Here is an 18,962-nt window from a genome sequence, read left to right as displayed (position 1 = left end):
TTTGTTTTTCCTTTTGGTTTTCTTTAGCTATTGTTAGCTCTTATTTGTTTGTTGCTGTTAAGAAACAGACAGAGAACTGACAATATTATTACTCCTGTTGTATATGTGTATATGTTTCTGTCCATACAAAACATGAATAAATAAATAAATTAAAAAAAACAAAACAAAAACAGCACAGTGAACTGTTGGGCTGGTCAAACCTGTTGATCTTCTTCAACAGGTTTGACCACTTTTTTTTTTTTTTGAAGTTACTTTTGTCATTTGAGGTCATTCTGAAGAGCTTACTCTCTGCTGCAATAACCAGATGAATACATGTAAAAAAAATAATATTTTATTGTTCAGTGTGCAAGTGCATTTTCATTCTTTTACATTTGAAACACCTGAGTAAATGTCAGAACAAAAAAAATACATTCCAACTTTTTCTAAAGAAACACTTAACATAAATATTTATTTATTATTTCTGTTACTCCAATAGAAATAATAACTTCTGTAAGTTTTGCATTAGGTATTTAGTCCATTTATGCAAATAAATGCTATACTTTTTTTCTACACACTACACTACAATCACAGTCTAAAAAGTTGCAGTCTACAAGGCAGATGGATGAAGGCCGTGGCTCACATCGCAACTGTATCATAACACAAAATGTGAATCCTCACGTGGAATTGAAATGCATTTGTTTACTCACCACTTCCTCAGTGGGAGACCGCAGCCTGGTGGCTTAATGATATTCAAAGCTGTAAAGTATCTCCAACATGGCTCCCTCTTCCAGCACAAATATGACAAAATTATACTCGGAAAGTGGAAAACTTGAGATTACCCAGCCAGTCTGCTCAGAAATCATCTAACAGTGAACTCTGACAGAACATTCTCCCACACACACACACACACACACACTCTCTTCCCACATGCTCACTCACTCACACGTGTGGGGTGTTGACCTTGAACTGCTGACCCTCTCTCTGGAAACATCTCTCCAAGTCTCCTTCATAAATCTTGCATGCCTAACATAAGTGGAGAACACTGCACTCGTTTACGAGTGACATGTTAATTATTGTTTCTTAATGTTAATTATTGTGTAACCCAAATAATTTTTCTTTTTCGCAAACACTTTTGAACAAGTTAAGAGACATTACAAAGTTAACAAACATGGACCCCAAGATTAATTTACTGTAAGAAGCAATCTTAACAGCAAAAATTACAATACTGGCAAAATGTATTTTTTCTTAAATCACATTATGACATATCATTAATGTCATCTGAAGGAAAAAAAATACTGACCTCTGGGGTCAATTTCAAAATCCCAGGTCACCACGTTCTCAAGTTATCACATTCACAAACTTGTGTGTCCATGTTGGCAATAGCCCAACAACCTTTTATGGCAGATTACTATTGTTAGTTTTGTTACAAACATAAATATTTTTCATATTTCGTAAAATAAAAATCTAAACTTTCTTTAATGCAACTTATGGCTTTTGCTCAAACTGTTATCCAAATGATTATTTAAAAGATAACAGTGTCTCTAATTATTATTACTGGTATAGTCATACAATGAAAGCAATCAGAATTATTTTTGACCAAATATAAATAACTGGCATAGAAACAGAACCAGCCACCCTAGGCATGTAATCTCTCTAGCGTGTCCTGGGTCAACCCTGAGGCCTCCTCACATCTGAAAACATCTTTATTAAATGCACTCTTATTTACACTGTACATATAGCATTGTAAATAAATCCAAAATAACTTTTGAACACTTATTTGTCCATTGGTCTCTCATCAGCATGTGCAGCATAATAATCAGATTTTGCCAAGCCAGAATGTTAAAAAAAAAAAGTTCTCTTATTATTTTCTTAAGTAGGCCTACTTTCATTTAGAATACATGGTTCCTGGCCATAGACACACACACACACACACAACCATATTTATGACAATATGGTTTTAAACATAGGCAAGGTTATTTACCATAGACACAATTATCTACTGTTAAATTCAAAATGGCTTGAAGAAGTTTAATGCCTGTGTTATTTCCAGGTTTTCCCGAGACTAGGAACAGAAATGGTTTTTTTTGGCATTCACTGATTGTAAACTCTAAATCCTTCATGGTCAAACCGTCGACACTGTTATACACTGAGGCGCCTAAAGAAGAACATCTGAAGTAAACAGTCAGAACTGCAGCGTCGTGCCAACAAATCACAGATGTCACTCCGCAATTTACCTACTTGACAGCTTTGACTCCTTATCATTTTGCCCTTTCTTTCTCAAAATAAACAAAAATCTAGCTGTCAAAGGAGATAGCGGCCATATTTAAGCATGGGCTAAATAACCACTCATTAACAATTAGACCGAAGAGGAGTCTTGAGACTTTCTTGTTGATGTTCTTCTTGTTTGTCTAAGTGTCTGGTGATGTTTCTGAAGAAAAAAAAAACAGGCTATAAAAGGGAAGCAAAACTTTTTATCCATTCAGTCTTGTGTATGCGTTTTTGCATACCTGCAGGTTCTTGTAGTGTCTCTGGCTTCTACAGTGTAGGTCTTCGGCGGTGCTCTCAGCTACGTAGAAAACTGAGCACAGGCTACATAAATACCCCGTTTTAGGGACAACATGTTCTTGACCTGATAAGGAACAGAAAAAGGAACAGAACGTTACAAAAAAATAACTGAGTAAATCTCTGGAACTAAACAGATTTTATTTATTATTTGTGTTTGTTTCTCACCAATCGGGATGCTGGGGTCAAAAGGCGGCAGGTCCAAGTTATCAGTGACACAAGGAGACTGAGAGCGAGATCGCTTTGCTTCAGGTTCGACAAGATCGCTTCTTTGTTTCCCAAAAGCTGAAGAAGCAGAAAAAAAAAAAAAAAAAAAAAAAACTGTCAACAAATCCTTTAAACCTGTCAAGAAATTATTTTGCAGTATTTCAAAAACGAATTCAAAATGTTAAGCAATTAAAGATTCACAAAGGTCTCAATTTAAAAAAAAAAATTTGCTTTGTACTGTAACACTGAAGTATTAACTTTTTTTTCAAACAAAAATGACAAATTTCAGTTGTTCCAAATCTTCTATCTGATTATGACAGAAAAAAATATCAGCAACCAGGAAAGCTGCAACTTTATAATTTTATCCACTTCAAAATTGATTTGTAGAACGATGCATTTTAAATCAGCTCGGTGTGAATTGTGAGCGAAAACAGTTCCTTGAACCTTTATGGTCGGTCCTGCTCTGTCCTTCCTTCTCCTCTCCTAGTCTCTGGTTATCAGCATAGTCAGAGCTGGACTGCTCCCCAGCAGATGTGGTTTCCATACTGGATTGCCTAGCTGCTTCCTCCAATTTCCAAATCTCTGTTTGGCCTTCACTTGACAATCCAGACACCACTTGGTCCGGGGATGATAAGAGTGATAAGAAATCAAGTGAAGAGGGAGGCAGTGATTCTGTTCGCTCATCTTTTGTGCTTTTTTGCTTCAATCTAGTAGATTTTCTCACTACAGGAGAAAACAATAAATTCACTTAGTTTCATGTTGTTCTGACATGACTATGTAACAGATGTAGTTGTTTGTGTGTTACCATGTGTCTGTCTTGTTCTCTTCTTGGCTTGACCGCTTGTCCTGGTTGTTACTACTTTTTCTTTTTCATCAATCTCCCTCAGTTCATCAACCGTTACAAAGCTCCCATTCTCCTCTAATGCATGAAATCAGATAAAGACTCAAATTAAAACGGAAACCTTTTATTTTCATAACAGAAAACACTGTCCTATAGGTGTGCCACAGAGTACAATTCTGGGACCACTATTTTATTTCTGTAAACAAATTATTATTGATTTTCAGTGAACATAATGTTTAACTTTACGCTGAAGTTATGTATAGTGAAAGAAAGTTTCTGACACACATTAACTCTAAAAACAGAACTGTTTCGTAGCTCCCAAAACCTTCTCTGAATTTCAATTGCGAGTTACTTTTATTATAATCTAATTTTTCTTCATTTACTTCCATTAGTTTCACATTGCAGATAGCAATAAGAAAAAGAATAAGAATAAGCAATACTTTATTTATTACATATGTGGGAAGTTCTTTAAACTGACTTTAAATGCAAAAGTAAAGTAAGATCTTCAAGAAGATCTAGTCTTCCTTTTGGGGTAATTGCCTATGTCTTTCCATTAAAAAAATATGTCAACAATAACCCAGTGTTTAGATAATTAACAGTTATTCAAAGTATTTATCCAGAAGTTTTTGAAATGTCCCTGCAAAAGCAATCTGGATTTAAATACAGAATATAGCAGACCTGTGCCATCATCATGTTTGCAGTAAGCAGATCTTGAACTTTTCTCACCTTCATATTCAGTCGCTTTCTCCTCCCCGTTATCACCTGCTTCAACTATAGTCACAAAAGCCTACAATAAGACATGCAAAATATTTTGCATTAAAGTTTAAATTATCACTACAAATAAAAAAAAGAGCACATGTTTAAAGAGCAACTTTACCTCTGGGTTTGAGGACTCCAGTGATTGATTATCTTGGCAGACTGACACAGACGGCAGAGTGCCTTCTTCATCATCTATAGTTGACTCTTCTGTACTCTGGTCTCTGGTAAGCTGATCATCGGCTATCTCATCCTCAACAGAGTCAAGAATTTGATGTGTGTCCTTTTCATCAGCTACTTTATCAGACGGATCATCTTTCAGTGGATTTCTTTTTATAGTTACTTTCTTTCGTCTTCCCCTTTTTGCTTTTTCTGTGAGCATAACAGAATCATCCGAGTCCAATATTTTATAAATATCATCCTCCTCACGTAGGTCTCTTATGAAGTGACTTCTCCTTGTTGGCATGCTCTCTTTTACAGGTCTTTTCCCTTTTCTCTTTGGAGTTTCCTCCTTGTTTGGCTCCAGTGAATCTCTGGCAGGTGTAGGTCTGCTTCTTGTTCGTATCTTGTCTTTATTCAAGACTTCTTTGGTTGTTCTTGTCATGATGGTTAGTGGGCTGCTAGAAGCCTTGTTCTCAGTGGAGTATAAAATCTCATACTTAGCATCCTCTTCTCCATCACGTTTGTTAAAAGGCTCTGTTAATGTCTTTTTATCATTGTTTCTTCTGACAGACCTTCTTCTACCAGAACTTTCTATAGAAGAGTCATCCTGAATCGATTTATCTTCAACAGAATCTACTATCTCATAGACCATCTCCTCAGCTGCTTTATTGACCTTCTTCACGGTGCTGTCATTTCTCTCAGTCCGGTTGTGTTTCTTTGATGATTTGCCCTTCTCTTCACCTTTAAATGTTCTGTTTTCCGGTCCACTCCTCCTTGGGGATCTATAAGCTCTTTTAGCTTCATCATTTTTCTTTGTTCGTTTTACATTCTTGTCAGCTTCTAATTCTGTGTCTGTGGTCACTGGCTCATCTTCCACAGAATCAATTACCTGGAATGCATCATCCTGTTCTTCTATGGCTTCTGTGTCTGATTTAGATACTTGGTCTCTGAGAGTTTCCAGTTTCTGGTTGCCTTCTTGTATTTCAATCTGATCCACAATTGAATCCAAAAGCTCAAAGCCTTCTTGTTCAGTCCCACCCACTGAGGAGCCTCTGTTGTCCTGCTTTTCTAAAGTTATTTGGTCACGATCTTTGGAAACTTTAAAAGATTCTTCTAAAATCAATTCCTCTTTTTCTTTTTCCCCGCTTCCATCTCCACTGGTCCTTGGAGTTTGGTTCCTACTTGAATCCAACACTTCATTTTTACCAGCTGCATCTTTATCAGAATTGTCATCTCCTTTCATTTCCTCAGACAGCTTATTTACTGTGGAACCTTCATCTTTGACCAGATGACTGTCCCCTTCAACTGTAGTTTTTTGGTCTTCTGTAACAATTTCTAACATATGGAGAGAAGCATCTGTTTCCATTTTACTGGAGCCCTCTGTGCAGACCTCATAGTTTCTCTCAAGCAGTCCATGTACTTGCACAAGTCCAGCTGAGTCAGTTTCTGTGTCGTTATCTTTGTTCCTGTCTTCAATTATCTGCTCATCACTTTTCTCATTGAGTGAATCAAGTATTTGGTAATTTTCATCTTCCCCCTCATCCTCCTCTTGATGTTTGACATCATCCTTTTTCCTGTCTTCTCTTTTGTTTTTCTTCAACTCTTTTGTGTCATCCTTAAAATCGGTTTGATCAGTCTCTACTGTTGCTTCAACAGCTACTGTTGATGGCATCTTTGATGTACAGGTTTTATATTTTAAGGATGAGGAATTTAGCGTTTTTTCTGGAGATTTGAACTTAGGATACGTTTTCCAATCAGGGGAGGCAGGAAGTGGAATTGACAGTGAAGAACGGGTCTTATTGACCCTAGAAGAAAAGGTGCTTTTCTCAGTGGTTTCAGTTGGCTCAGATAAAGAGGAAAATGAAGAGGCAGAGCTCTTAGAGTCTTTTGAGGACCTTGTTAAGGTCTGTTTTAAGGTAGATGACGCATCTGAGCTTCGCCCTTCTCTTTTCTCTCTGGAGGTCTTTTTAGCTAAAGAAGAACTTTTGCAGTCGACATCTTCTTTTGCTAGGTCTTCACCAATTTCATCAATAACAACAAAGTCCTTCATGTTGAAATTTTCATCATGTTGCTCTGAAGACACAATTTCATCTACAAAATCATCCTGTCCATGAAAAGAGAGCAAAGAACAAACTCTGAAGCAATAAAATGGTTGGCTTAATAATCACTGCTGAAATACTTTGTGTAACTTCAACATCCTATATCTTATATTGAAATGCAGTTTTAAAAATAAGAAACTTTGCAAATGTTTGCACTAACTTTATCCTCGCTTTGTGTACTGCTTCCTTGAATAGTTCTTGTGAAATTGTGAAATTCAACAAAGTGAGTGTCCAGGTCAGGGTTGGGTGTGTTCTCACTGAAGTCTTGTAGACACTCTTTGAGGCTCTTCAAACTGAAATTAAAATGAAATTTAAAAAAAAGAAAAAAATTATAGTAAAAGCTGTTTAGTTCTCAAAGAATGACTGACTATAAGATGAATTAGTGAAGCACGAAATGCAACATCCAAGTTCTCAGCTAGTATTCCTGAACTAATAAGAGGTGCGACTTTTATTTTTTTTCCATTACTGATTAAATGAATCAGTTAACCTCTCCAAAAGTTGATTCTGTTCATCTGGACGTAGTGTTTTCAGTGGGAGAAACATTTCGTCACCCAATCTTATAACACTTTTATACCACTCAGATGAACAGAATCAACTTTTGGAGATTGACATACCTGGATGATTGAGCATGCATCAAGAAATCATTTAACCTATTTCCAACTGCGCCAAATTATATGAAAAACAAATTTTACTAGACCTTACTGGTGTAATGTTGTATTGTAATGCAGTGTAGTTTTTAAAAACATTTGTCCAACCAACAAAAAACTAATGGCATTTAGTTCTCCACCCACAGTGGCTCAAATGTTCACTGAATACTTGATGATTCATCCTCACGTGCCTCTAACTACATTTGACTTGTTTTTTTGAGATGAAGCAGTAATCATACTGAATACAATTTATTACTACTGCTGAGATGTTTCGGCTCCCTAAACAAAAAACATAAAGAATAATTAGAGGAAACAATACTCACGATTCAATGCGTCCAACTTTGCTCCTGTATAGGAGAAAAAAAGGAATGGGTCAACTCAAGAATAAGTAAAGACAAGCCCAATCTTATAGACTCTTTTAAATACCGTATTTATATTTATCTTGCCATAACAAACATACCAAATCTTGTTCATAGCTATGTAGTCTCTTGAGAAGATATTCTCCAACACTTCTGTTACACCACTGGATTCAGCCATTTCAATGTATATCTGAGGTAGAAACAAAAAAAAAAAAAAAAAAAAAAAAAGAAGAGAAAGAACCAAAGGAGGAAAAATTAAAACAAGAATAAAATATATGTATATAGTCAAATATGAAGGTATTACAAACACAGGCCTTTGCTAAAGTAGGTAGGAACATAACATTTGGCAGACGGTCCCATATTTTTTAATTCTTTAAGAATGAAAATGGATGGATAAAATTTAAGAGCAGCAAAATTATTTTGCTCATCGTGTTTTTTGTTGACACATTGTTCTTCCTCTTGCAGCATTAAAAATCAGAACTTTCAACAATCTTTAATTTTGTGCATGCTGTCACAGCATTATTATGTTGAGAAGGAAGAACTGCTGGTTTCTCTTATGCAGAAAAAAATGACAATTTCCTAAAGGTGCATTTGCAGAGGTGTTCAGTACCACAAAACCCTTTGCACAAATTTGTCCAAAACAAATGGATTCAAATTGGTCTCAATAAGTTGCTAATAATCCTTAAGCTTACATACTTTTGCCTATCAAAAATGTGTAACAATTAATTAAAATATGATGAGGTTCTAGGTCACATTTGTGCACCCTTATTATGTATTTCGGATCACAGGTTTCACCAGCTTTACTGATTTAACTTTTTGAAAATTACATTTAGGACTTTCTGAATATTTTACAGCTGGTTTGAACAAAACACAGCAGAAAAAGATCTGCAGACACTGACAGTCGCTGTGCTCTACACTAAAATGTAAAATAAATGCTACTGTTTGCACTATCGTACCCTGTTGGCAAGCGGCAGGAATCTGACAAAAGAAGCAAAGGATGCCACCACATCCATGACCATTGTGACAAGGGGCATCAGCATTTCAGTGGTCTCCACACACAGCAGTCGCTCCTCCAGAGAGTCTGAATCTGGAACGTGCTGAAAAACAACCAAGAGTTGTTGTGAAGGATGTGGGAAAAACAAAAAACTGCAGCTTTACATGAAAACAGATTTATTCAAGTGACGAGAGACTTACAGCATTGCTCCATTTCATCATGGTTCTGTACATTGTCTCCTGTGAAAAGATTAAAAGACAAATGTTAAAATTTTAAAGAAAATGTTATTGCGTATTGTTTTTGAATTCATAAATATATAACCAAACTTGTGATCAGAGTAATTTCTAAAGGGTGAAGAATAAATATAAGATGTTGTTTCATAATTAAACCTTATTTAATGCTGATTCGTGCATTATGCATTTATTGACAATTACTGACACTTATCGACGGATTATTAAAGTTCAGTCTCTGACAAAAAAAAAACAAACAAACAAACAAAAAAAATCTTGGTATTAAAATGTGACAAAGTATTATTTCAGTACAATCAATTATAGTATCCAAAATTCCAAAATGTGGGTTTGCTTGGGAAAAGCAAGATGGTATCGTGTTGATCAGTTAAGCTTTCCCCAGTTTCCATACCTGACTGGTCCCAGGATGCATGTCCTGTAACACAAAATGGATGTCGAGCACCCGGCCTCCAACAGAAACTGGATTTTTAATGTGATCTTGGACAAAATCACAGCATGCATTCCAGTCACTGAAAAACACAAAGGCCTGGAGGCAATTCAAGAAGGAAAGATTAAAGATCATGACAAAGTTCTATAAATATGAAATATCTGTTTGTATCAGTCTGCAGCAGCTAATCCTTACCCTCCTCTGCAGAGGTAATACTATCAAGTTGTAGAACAGTACAGTATCCAGGAAATAATGCTGCACCAGCCTGGTGACATCCTCGTACTTGTAGTTTTCTTCTGGCAAACCAGTCAACATGATTGTGGAGAACCTAGAACCTTGAGGCTGAGCTTTCTACAAGACACAAGATTCAAAATCAAAAGAATCTTGAGGGTTAAAGGAAAAGAAGAACTGTAACACCTGTACAATATACTTCCTTTAATGGACTGGTTACATTTCCACCCAGTGTGTGTTTGCACATCAGATATAATTTTGCTAACTTCCTATGCACATCGGTTGCCAATGGTTAGTTTGGAATATTAAAAGTGGTTAGTTTGGAATATTAAAAGTTACTCGCTCCAAGTTTGGGTAAACTTTAACAATTCAAGACAGTAATTTGCCATGTCAGATAGCTTGCAGGTTCTGTAATATCAGGCATGCCAGCATTAGCTAACATAAGCCCTGGTCTCCAGGGGAAAAAAAAGTGTATTATCCATATGAGCGTTGAAAGGTGTTGGCTGTTGCCACCTTGTCACAAAAATGGTACTGTGTCTAAAAAGTCTTGTCTTTAAACGTAAAAAGATTTTTTTTGAGGTTGCTTGTAGTTTATACCAATGATGGTAACTTTTCTGCAAACACTCGCCTTTGACTAACCAAGTGGTAATGACGCTTTAAAAAGTATTATGTAAACTTTAAACAGAGACGATTCCTTTTAAAGTAAAAGTCCTGCCTTGCAACTGCAACCAACATGTTTCATTATGACTACTAGTAAGGGTCAAGTGTTTGTAGACAAGTTCTCATACTCCACATATACTACAGGCAACTGTGGCAATTCGTTACCAACAAAAGAAATCACAAGGAAGTTTTTTTTATGTAGCACTGTATACTTTCCTGTGACTGATTCTACCTAGCAACTGTCTGCAACCTCCAGCAACATTGACCAACCAGTGAGGCAATACACATTTTTTCATAGGGACCAATGGATACCAAGGGTTCACTATCAGTCTTAAAGCCTGTGTGACTGACAGGACAGGACAAGCTTCATTAACATCAGGAAGTCAGGAAAGATCAAATTTTTTATGTTGTGTTAATCCATTCAAAAAAAAAAAAAAAAAATCAAAAAGAAAAACAAAAGAGTTTGAGACTTGTTAAAATGTGCACATTTAATATAAAATTAAATCAAAAACTGATGATATGAAAAGACAAGCTTACCTCAATGTCATTTAGTCCATTGACAGTCAAAAAATCTAGTAATGAAACATGAATATAGTCACAGTCACTCACACGCTGGATATTTAGGGGTTAAATTCTGTTTTTCAACTGTTTCTCTCACCTGGGATGATGAACCAAGGGGAGACGGTAGGGAACACAAAGGGATAAGTGGTCATCGTGACCCAAAATGGTGAAGTGCTGCCCTGTGGAACACCAAAATTTGTTGTTGGGACAACTGCCCCTTCAGTAACATCCTTGGTGTCTGGCAATGCTTTGGATGCCAGTCTGGGTGCTGCACAAACAAAAATAAAGTGACTGTTTGCTTTAAAATTATCTGAAGAATTGCAAAAACATTGGTGCACAATAGCTGTGTTTTAGTTTCCTTTGTGACAATTATGCTGCGATTATTACCATCACTTTATGGCTTTAGTTTGTTATTGCTGCTGCTAATCAAATGGTTTCTTTTCCCATAATGCTCATTATGTGTAACTTCAAATTCAACTGGCAAGATACCAAAGACCAAACTCCCTCTTGTTGCATCTAGGGGTGCATGTTTACCAAAGTCAATTTAGGCCACAGCACAAAAAAAAAAAGAAGAAAAAAAGAAAGAAGATAAAATGCCTTTAAATATTTTATCTCAGAGTTCTGAAGTTAAAGTTATATTTCTGACAGAAAAAGTCAGAATTTGAAAAGAAGTCTTGACTAACCCAATTGTTGTTTTTTTTCCAGCAGCCCTAATTCTCTTTTGAACTTATCAGTGTGTGCACATTTATCATTGCTTTTTACTTTTAATTAGGCTTGGGTTAAAATATAACAAATTAATAATTATAAGCATTACGAATGAAAATACTTTTAGTACCCAAATTAATCACAAACACAAAATAACTGATAAAAATTTGTAAAACATTATTTTTAACAGTAAACCAACTTTTTTACTAAACTTGATTTAACTATAATTATACCACATGTTACCTATGTTTATTTTATTGTGCTACCTAAATTTGTTACAACTTTTGCAAAGTGCAACTTGTGTGTACTTTTCTTATTGTCATAAAAAACAAAGACTTACGTTGTGATGTGCTTTCAATTCGTGGTATTTTCAACCTGTACACCGTGTGGCAAAAGCCCCGTCTGAGGAGGCTGTACCAAACTCCGAGTCGATCAGCATCATAAATTGAATCAAATTCGACAAACACCTGGATAACACATAAAAATATTGGAGATAAGATGCACAGAAAAGTTTTCTTTAATTCGCCTAAACATGAATGTCTAGGTAAGTGTGTGTGTGTGTGTGTATACCTTGTTGAGAAAAGGCAGATAGTTTTTCACAGAATCAATCTTTTTCAAAGCTTTTCTGAGGTCCTTGGCTTCCCTTTGTGAGATGTTCTTGATGTAGATTATTGCTGATCCGTCATCAGTCATCTTCTGCTTCGAGAAAAGGTACATTTTCAAACTAACCGGAGACACACATACTAGTACTACTTCTCTCCAACTTAACATGACTGCTGATGGTTTCCAAAGGTTTTAGCACAAATAAAATTATTTTTACGTTCCCATGATATAGTGATAGAAAGATCAAAAGTATTTCATACATTTCAAAGACTTAATGAAAAATAAATCAAATGCATGCAAACAGTCTGTATTTATTTATTTGAAAATTAAACAAATTTTATGAAAAACAAAATTTCTGCCACTTCTAAAACTTTTATCCATGGTTTTATAGATTTAATGTGATAAATTGTAAACCACCAGCAGTAATTTTAATTCACATTTTTAAAAAAAGACAGTAATTTAATACTATATTACTTACATAAGGCAATTTTTTCATGAAAGATTTATAAAATCCAATCTGAAAGAAACAAAGTTAGAAGGTGGCAATGGTAAATATCCAGCTAATGTAAAAAACTAACAGATTCAGTGCATTGAAAATACAATTTTAAATTGTGAAATAAAACATATTACTGACATTACTTTCTATACTACTTTCTGATTGTAATATATTAATCGAAATCTATATGGCCTACAGGTTAAACAATGTTTTTTTTTTTTATCCAAGAGATGGCTGAGCTATTATCCTATGTTATCAAAGCATGACAAAAATCTTATTCTTAGGTTGATTAGGTGTCTTCTCCTGTTTTTGCATTTATATCTTTTTTAAACCAGATTTCCGGACTCTCAACTTTGCTCAGGCACTACATGAACCCAGATTGAAAAGGTCACACCATTGGCTTAGTTCTACTGATAGACACCATACATTTGTTAATGAAATTTGATTCTGCTCAATGCTTTGAAAAACAGATATAAAATTATTTTCAGTCTTACTTTCTTTAAATAAGAACCATAGAACCGAACCATGGGATGAAGGTCACAGATAATTTATATAAATGCTTTGTCTTAAAATTAAATTTTTTAAATGTCGCAATAATAATCAGCAGTATTTTACACTTCTGCTTACTGGATTCATTGGAAGGGCGTAGCTCAAGGGCTTCAAATGAAGTGCAGACTTATTGAGAACAAAGCTGATGTTCTTTGAGGCTTTGATGATGTTTTGCATGTCTTGCACAGTAGGCATGAGCACAAAGGCCTGAAAGGAAAATTTAGAAAACACATTAATTAGTATTCTAATCAGCTACAAGCTCTGATAAAGGAACAAGGAGAGATACAGCCAAAAGAAGTGAAAGTAAAAAAGAAAGTTTCCCAAGTCCTATGAAAAACTAAGCAAACCCTTGGTGCTTTTATAGGAATTAAGAGTACAAGTAGCACTCAGGTGCTGCTAAACAAAAGTGTTCGATTAAATCATATCACTAAGTGGGAGCATTTCTATAAAGCAAAAGTTTATAAAGATTTTACAGGTAGACGTAAAGAAAAGAAAAGACTTAGGTATTGCAATGACAGCGCCAATGCCCAGACCTTAATCGGATCGAAATGCTGTGGAGGGACTCTAAGAGAGCTGTGCATAAATGAAATTTCTATGAACTGTATTAAGGTTGTAAATAAGAGTGGGCCAAAATTCTTCCAAAACAATGTGAGAGACTGATAGTCATAGAGAAAGTAACTACTTTAGGTTATTTCTGCTAAATCATAGGGTTTACTTCATATATGAAAGGATTCCATAGAGTCCTGCGAAAACTTGTCGCATGTCTGTATATGCAGAGCATTAATAAACCTGGTGCCTACCATGCGCATCTTAGGACTAACGTAGATGTTTTCGTCCAAATATTGAAATCCGAATGGGATGAGTAGATTGGCAACGTCCTCTTCTGTGTAGCAGTCAGCATATTCATCATATTTTGGCAGGTAGGTGATTAACAACACTTTATTTGTAAACTGGAAAAAAAAAATGATGGTTTGGGTGATTTTAGATTTTTAGATTAAAAATTTGACATATCAACACTTTTTACATTAGTACAAAAAATACATATAAATCCAGGTCTGTTTAAAAAAAAACATCACTCCCATTTGTAAAAGCTTTACATTACTTGTACACTCTTCATTGTTTACTGTGTTATGTTCTTATGTTGTTTTCCATCTCCGTATTGAGTAAGTAATGAAGGGATATTGTGACGTAATTATATAGACCATAAAGTTGGGGTAGGTGTAATGAGAGTAATGTGTTTGCAGTAATGAGTAGAGGATGGAAACGCTTTTAGGTTTCACAACAGAGGTGACCAGTGCTACAAAAACCATCTGCAAAGATATAATAGTGTCTCAAAGGTCAAAGGAGTGTTACTCCCTGGGACCAATTTGGAATTTACCTGCGTAATGTAAGCTACATAGGTACATACATAAGGTAGATTGTACTGGACAAGACTGTCTATGTCAGTCTGTGAATCTAAATCTATCCCTCTAGAAGACAATGAACCTTTCATAATGCAATTGTTAAGAGGACTATAAAATATTTAAGTATAATACTAATTAAATGACACCTGTTTTCATTTAATTGGAACACAGGTGGATGAATTGACTAAAAAAAAAAAAAAAAAAAGCTCAGTATTAACGTTATCTACAGTGAAACTGGCAGTAATTACAGTGCTTAAGGTTTGATGGTGCTGAAACATCCAGTGGCGTCAGCCTTATTTATGTATGACCATGTAGGGGTAATACATTAGACACTAGACTTCAGCTTTTGATATTAGCAGATTGCCAGTTTCCCAGATTTTGGATAGAAAACGCCGAATTGGGTGATTGTTTGCTTTCCAATTTCTTAGGTTTTATTACTACTCGGTTAGTAGTTAGCAAGTGTTTGCAAACAAGCTGCTATCTGTCATACAAACTGCACCAATCTGCTACCTATAGGGAAATTGTAAAGAGGTTTTGAGTCAGCACACTCATTGCAGCTGATTTCACCAGGGACCACTTACAAAGTAGTAGTGGAACAAATTTCCCTTGTGAGCATGTTTTATACTATCTGTGCTCAGTGGTTATATCATAGTGAATGTGATTGAACCAATGTATTAAAGAACGAGATGCAACTCCTGACATATTTGTAAAATGGGAGCACATGTTTGAAACTTAGTGATGAATGTAAGTGTTTTAGAGAAAACTTACATCTGGTCTTAGTGCTTTCCTAAAACTTGAACAACCTGAAGTGAACTTTGTGTACATTTCGTCCAGCTTCTCCCCAACAGTCAGGGAGGTAACAGTGGAGTCTCCTGTATTTCCAGACTTCAGTGGTTCTGTGTCTTTTGCCTCAACATTGGCTTTGGTGAAATCCTCCTGCTGCATCATCTCATTGGATGTTAAACTTGTTGTTGCACCAACCTTGTGTTTGTCGTCAGATACCACTGCAGATTCTTGGGCTGCCGTAATCGAGCCTGTTTCTGCTCCAGAAGCCACCACTGAGCACCAGCTTAGCTGAGAGATGGTTTCTGTGACTTTATTTGGTTCAGTAACGTTCGTGTTTGTAAATGTTTCCACCTGGCCTGACTCAATAGGTGCAACCACAGATTCAATAGCACTGGTTTCACATTCACTGGACTCAACTGTTTTTTCAGAGTCACCATTGTGAGGCAGAACTGAACTTCTGAATGGAAGTTTTGAAGCTGCTTCTTTTGCCTCAACCAACTCCACTCGTCGTATTCCAGGCACATTACTGTTTTTTGCTGTTTTCAGTATCTGCCTTGATGATACATTTTTTGAAGAAAATGAGATCAACAGAGAGGTACTCCTTCCTGTGGAAGTGGATTCAGTGGTTTGAGGTGCAATGATACCAAACTTGGAAGATTCACTGTGAAGGAAACATGTAAATGGAAAAAAATGAGACAAAAATAGAGAAATACAAGGAAATGTTTTGAATGATATGGTCAACTCTATCAGACAGTCCTTCCTTTGTAAGGCTTTATATCCAAACATATGATTTGCGATCAAACATTTCTGGGAATCAGCACATAAAATAAAGTATACCTGATTTAAATTTGTTTGTTAGGTGTGTATGGACTGCTGATTTCAGATTACTAAGTGGAAGTCCCATTCAGTCCATTTGCTTTTGTGCCTCTGCGATGCACGCTGCTTCACTACTCCGGTGTTTTAAAAAGTAACAATTAAAACCTGAATTTAACTTTGGGGAAGTGTATGAAGTTGCAAGGAGCCACAACTAAAAGTCAGAGTTAACAGTAAAGAAATCCTCAACTATTGGATGGCCCCCCAATGAAAAAAACCCTTTGGCAACAGTGGGAAGGAAGAACTTCCTTTTAACAAGAAGAAACCTTCAACAAAACCAGGCTCAGTGAAGGGCAGCCATCTGGTGCTGTTAGGGCTGAGGTCTGATTTGTAATTTTTAAAGACTGATAACTTTTTGATGGCACCTTCTTATACCTGCAGAGTTTATGCTAAACAAACTGTGATCTAAGTTAATAATACTGATTCCTTCCTGTGATTAAAATAAACTTTAAGCACTTGTGGACTAAATATTGATTGCAATAAGGTACAAGTTAAAAGGAGGTACAGCAACTACAGCAAATTCTAATTATATTGAATCAAACAAATTAATTTTTTTCCCTCTCACAGAGGACACAAAATGCCGCTGGTATAAATGAATATTTATATTGGGGGGGGGGGGGGGGGGGGGGGGGGGGGGGGGGGAGTACATGTGAGGCATGTCTTACTGCTGAGGGTGCTTCTTTTGCTCTGTTGTACAAGTTAGAAGAGGTCTCTTAGAAACAGCATCCTTAAAAAAAAAAAAGATTTATTTTGGATTACTCTGATTATTGATTGTGCATACTCTCAAATTAAAGACAAATAAAGATAGAAGAGGTTAAATACCTTTCCTTTCACAACAGTGACTTGCACTCCTTTCACACTGAGGTTCTTTATTTTTCTCAATTTTTCAGCATCTTCCTCCTTCTCAAAACACGCGACTGCCTATATATAAACATCCAATTATGAACATCAGCTCACAACGTATTCACTAACAAATTCCTAAATTTAAAAGGTCTTTGGAAGCCTGCTTTCTTTAGTTAGAAGTAGGCATTGTTACATTTATTCGCTTTCTTCCTAAAGTCTCAAGCCTTTAAACGCCACGTCCAGTGAGTTACTGAACTGCTGTTTTAGCCCTGCAACAGTAACTTGCACATGTTGATCCAGAGCAGGAAACGATATTCCAACACAGAAAATTTAACCCTTTATTGATTACCTGTAGAAGTAAATTTACGTTGAATATCTATAACGTTTTATTTGACACATTCTGAAACAGATTTGACAACTTCAAGATGGCTCTTAAATTCTGATTGGGATTTATACATGCAAGTCATTAACCAGCTTCATTAACTGCTCAGCACGACACTCTAGACCAAACAGCAGTTCCTTGTTCAGTGCAAAGATGTTTAGGATAAAGATTTTATGCCAAGTAGCAAAACAAAAGCAAAGTAGAAGGGCACTCCATCATCTCCAATATCAGTATAAAAGCAATTGCAAATTTATTATTTAGTGGGTTTCTTCCTCTTTCCATGCTCCGCCACTTCCCACGTAATTAAACTTTGATACCTATCACACACTTTGTTATTGCTGATGTGGAAAGATGAAATGGTACACTTTTACAGCAAAAAGACATACACACTCTTTTTACTCTAACTGTACATACCTGCAGTTTGGACCTCAACAATAGAACTGACTTGGTTTTTCCAAAAAAACCCACAGCAGCAACCACATCATTGTATGAAATTGAATCATAAATCCCTTCCAGCCTCACCATGGTTGGAGGTAAAGGTTTATCACACTATGAAAACAAAACAAAACGGAAAAAAGACAAAGTTACACCAAATATAGATGTGATCATGACAGGATGAATCCAGCTGTTTTTTAAATACATTATTTGTTGTAGATGAACACATCGGTGTCCAGCCTTTACAGAATCAGCAGCAACTCCTGACACATATTTGTTACTGATCAAGGCATTGAGCAGTGACTCACATAAACAAAATTACCATATGTTAACTGTCTGTAACCAAACAAACACACCAACCTTAGGTTTTGCAGAGAAAATTGCCCATCTCTTCTGGAAGATAGGTTTAGCTTCAGGGGTCTTGGAAGTCAATTCCCTCCTTGCTGGACGGCAGGATGACAATGAAGGGGCAACAGTTGATAATGGCTCATCCAGTAAGACAGGAGCCAAATTTTTCACCACCATCTCCAAGTCAGGCTGTTCGGGCAAAGACTGAACATCTGCAGGGACAACGATAGCAGAAAAAACAGCCTTTCAATGTACACTACAAGGGAGGTGTCCAATATGATTAAATACAGAGCTACAAAAGCACTTTATTGAAAACAACACAAGTTATTTCTTGTTATTAAGTCAATTTTAAAGAAAACGCAAAAAAATCTCTGGTTGAGGCTGGCTTCCTCTATCTTTTACAGTATAAACTAGTAATATATTTGTGTTTAGCAAGTGTAAATTAACCACAGAATAACCAACTTGTGCACTTGGTTAACTTATAAGATACAAAATGTTTGCTATTTATCAGACCTGGAGTGTCCTGCAGCTTCATTGTACTTTTCAATTTCTTTGGTTGAGGGGATGACCTCTCCATTGATGGCTGTCTTTTAAGGCCTCTGCTAAGTTTCTCATCTCTTCTTCTCGGGTCAGACCATTGCTCATGGCTCCTCAGGTCTGACTGATGACGGTAGGAGTTGGGGTTTTTATAACGCGGTGAGCTGGAAGGACAAATCAAATTCAAAATTTCTAAAAATGACAAAACGGCTGAAAGCGATATTAGCAATATTTCTGACATATAAAAATGCTGATATTAATGTTTGTCT

At 36.0% G+C, this 18,962-nt stretch overlaps 1 protein-coding gene across 1 annotated transcript in view; it reads right to left on the bottom strand.

Annotated features, from left to right (window-relative positions):
• Positions 1-1,531: 1,531 nt before the first annotated feature.
• LOC134624522 (zinc finger protein 638-like) overlaps positions 1,532-18,962 on the bottom strand; it is a 31,479-nt gene continuing 14,048 nt past the window's right edge. The window contains exons 5-31 of the mRNA XM_063469519.1: positions 18,670-18,857; positions 18,169-18,368; positions 17,788-17,922; positions 16,971-17,069; positions 16,814-16,875; positions 15,258-15,936; positions 13,887-14,036; positions 13,165-13,293; positions 12,520-12,558; positions 12,009-12,134; positions 11,779-11,905; positions 10,831-11,001; positions 10,710-10,744; positions 9,477-9,632; positions 9,246-9,380; positions 8,807-8,845; positions 8,569-8,709; positions 7,714-7,802; positions 7,577-7,600; positions 6,767-6,899; positions 4,467-6,611; positions 4,316-4,376; positions 3,554-3,667; positions 3,193-3,471; positions 2,710-2,826; positions 2,487-2,608; positions 1,532-2,407 (exon numbers count right to left, since the gene is read on the bottom strand). Coding sequence (XP_063325589.1) covers positions 2,336-2,407; positions 2,487-2,608; positions 2,710-2,826; positions 3,193-3,471; positions 3,554-3,667; positions 4,316-4,376; positions 4,467-6,611; positions 6,767-6,899; positions 7,577-7,600; positions 7,714-7,802; positions 8,569-8,709; positions 8,807-8,845; positions 9,246-9,380; positions 9,477-9,632; positions 10,710-10,744; positions 10,831-11,001; positions 11,779-11,905; positions 12,009-12,134; positions 12,520-12,558; positions 13,165-13,293; positions 13,887-14,036; positions 15,258-15,936; positions 16,814-16,875; positions 16,971-17,069; positions 17,788-17,922; positions 18,169-18,368; positions 18,670-18,857 — 5,767 coding nt within the window. The 3' untranslated portion in view covers positions 1,532-2,335. The remainder of the gene's footprint in view (positions 2,408-2,486; positions 2,609-2,709; positions 2,827-3,192; positions 3,472-3,553; positions 3,668-4,315; positions 4,377-4,466; positions 6,612-6,766; positions 6,900-7,576; positions 7,601-7,713; positions 7,803-8,568; positions 8,710-8,806; positions 8,846-9,245; positions 9,381-9,476; positions 9,633-10,709; positions 10,745-10,830; positions 11,002-11,778; positions 11,906-12,008; positions 12,135-12,519; positions 12,559-13,164; positions 13,294-13,886; positions 14,037-15,257; positions 15,937-16,813; positions 16,876-16,970; positions 17,070-17,787; positions 17,923-18,168; positions 18,369-18,669; positions 18,858-18,962) is intronic.

Source organism: Pelmatolapia mariae, linkage group LG3_W (assembly GCF_036321145.2).
Source record: "Pelmatolapia mariae isolate MD_Pm_ZW linkage group LG3_W, Pm_UMD_F_2, whole genome shotgun sequence".
NCBI classification, from domain to species: Eukaryota; Metazoa; Chordata; class Actinopteri; order Cichliformes; family Cichlidae; genus Pelmatolapia; species Pelmatolapia mariae.
This window is presented reverse-complemented; position numbering and strand designations above follow the sequence as displayed.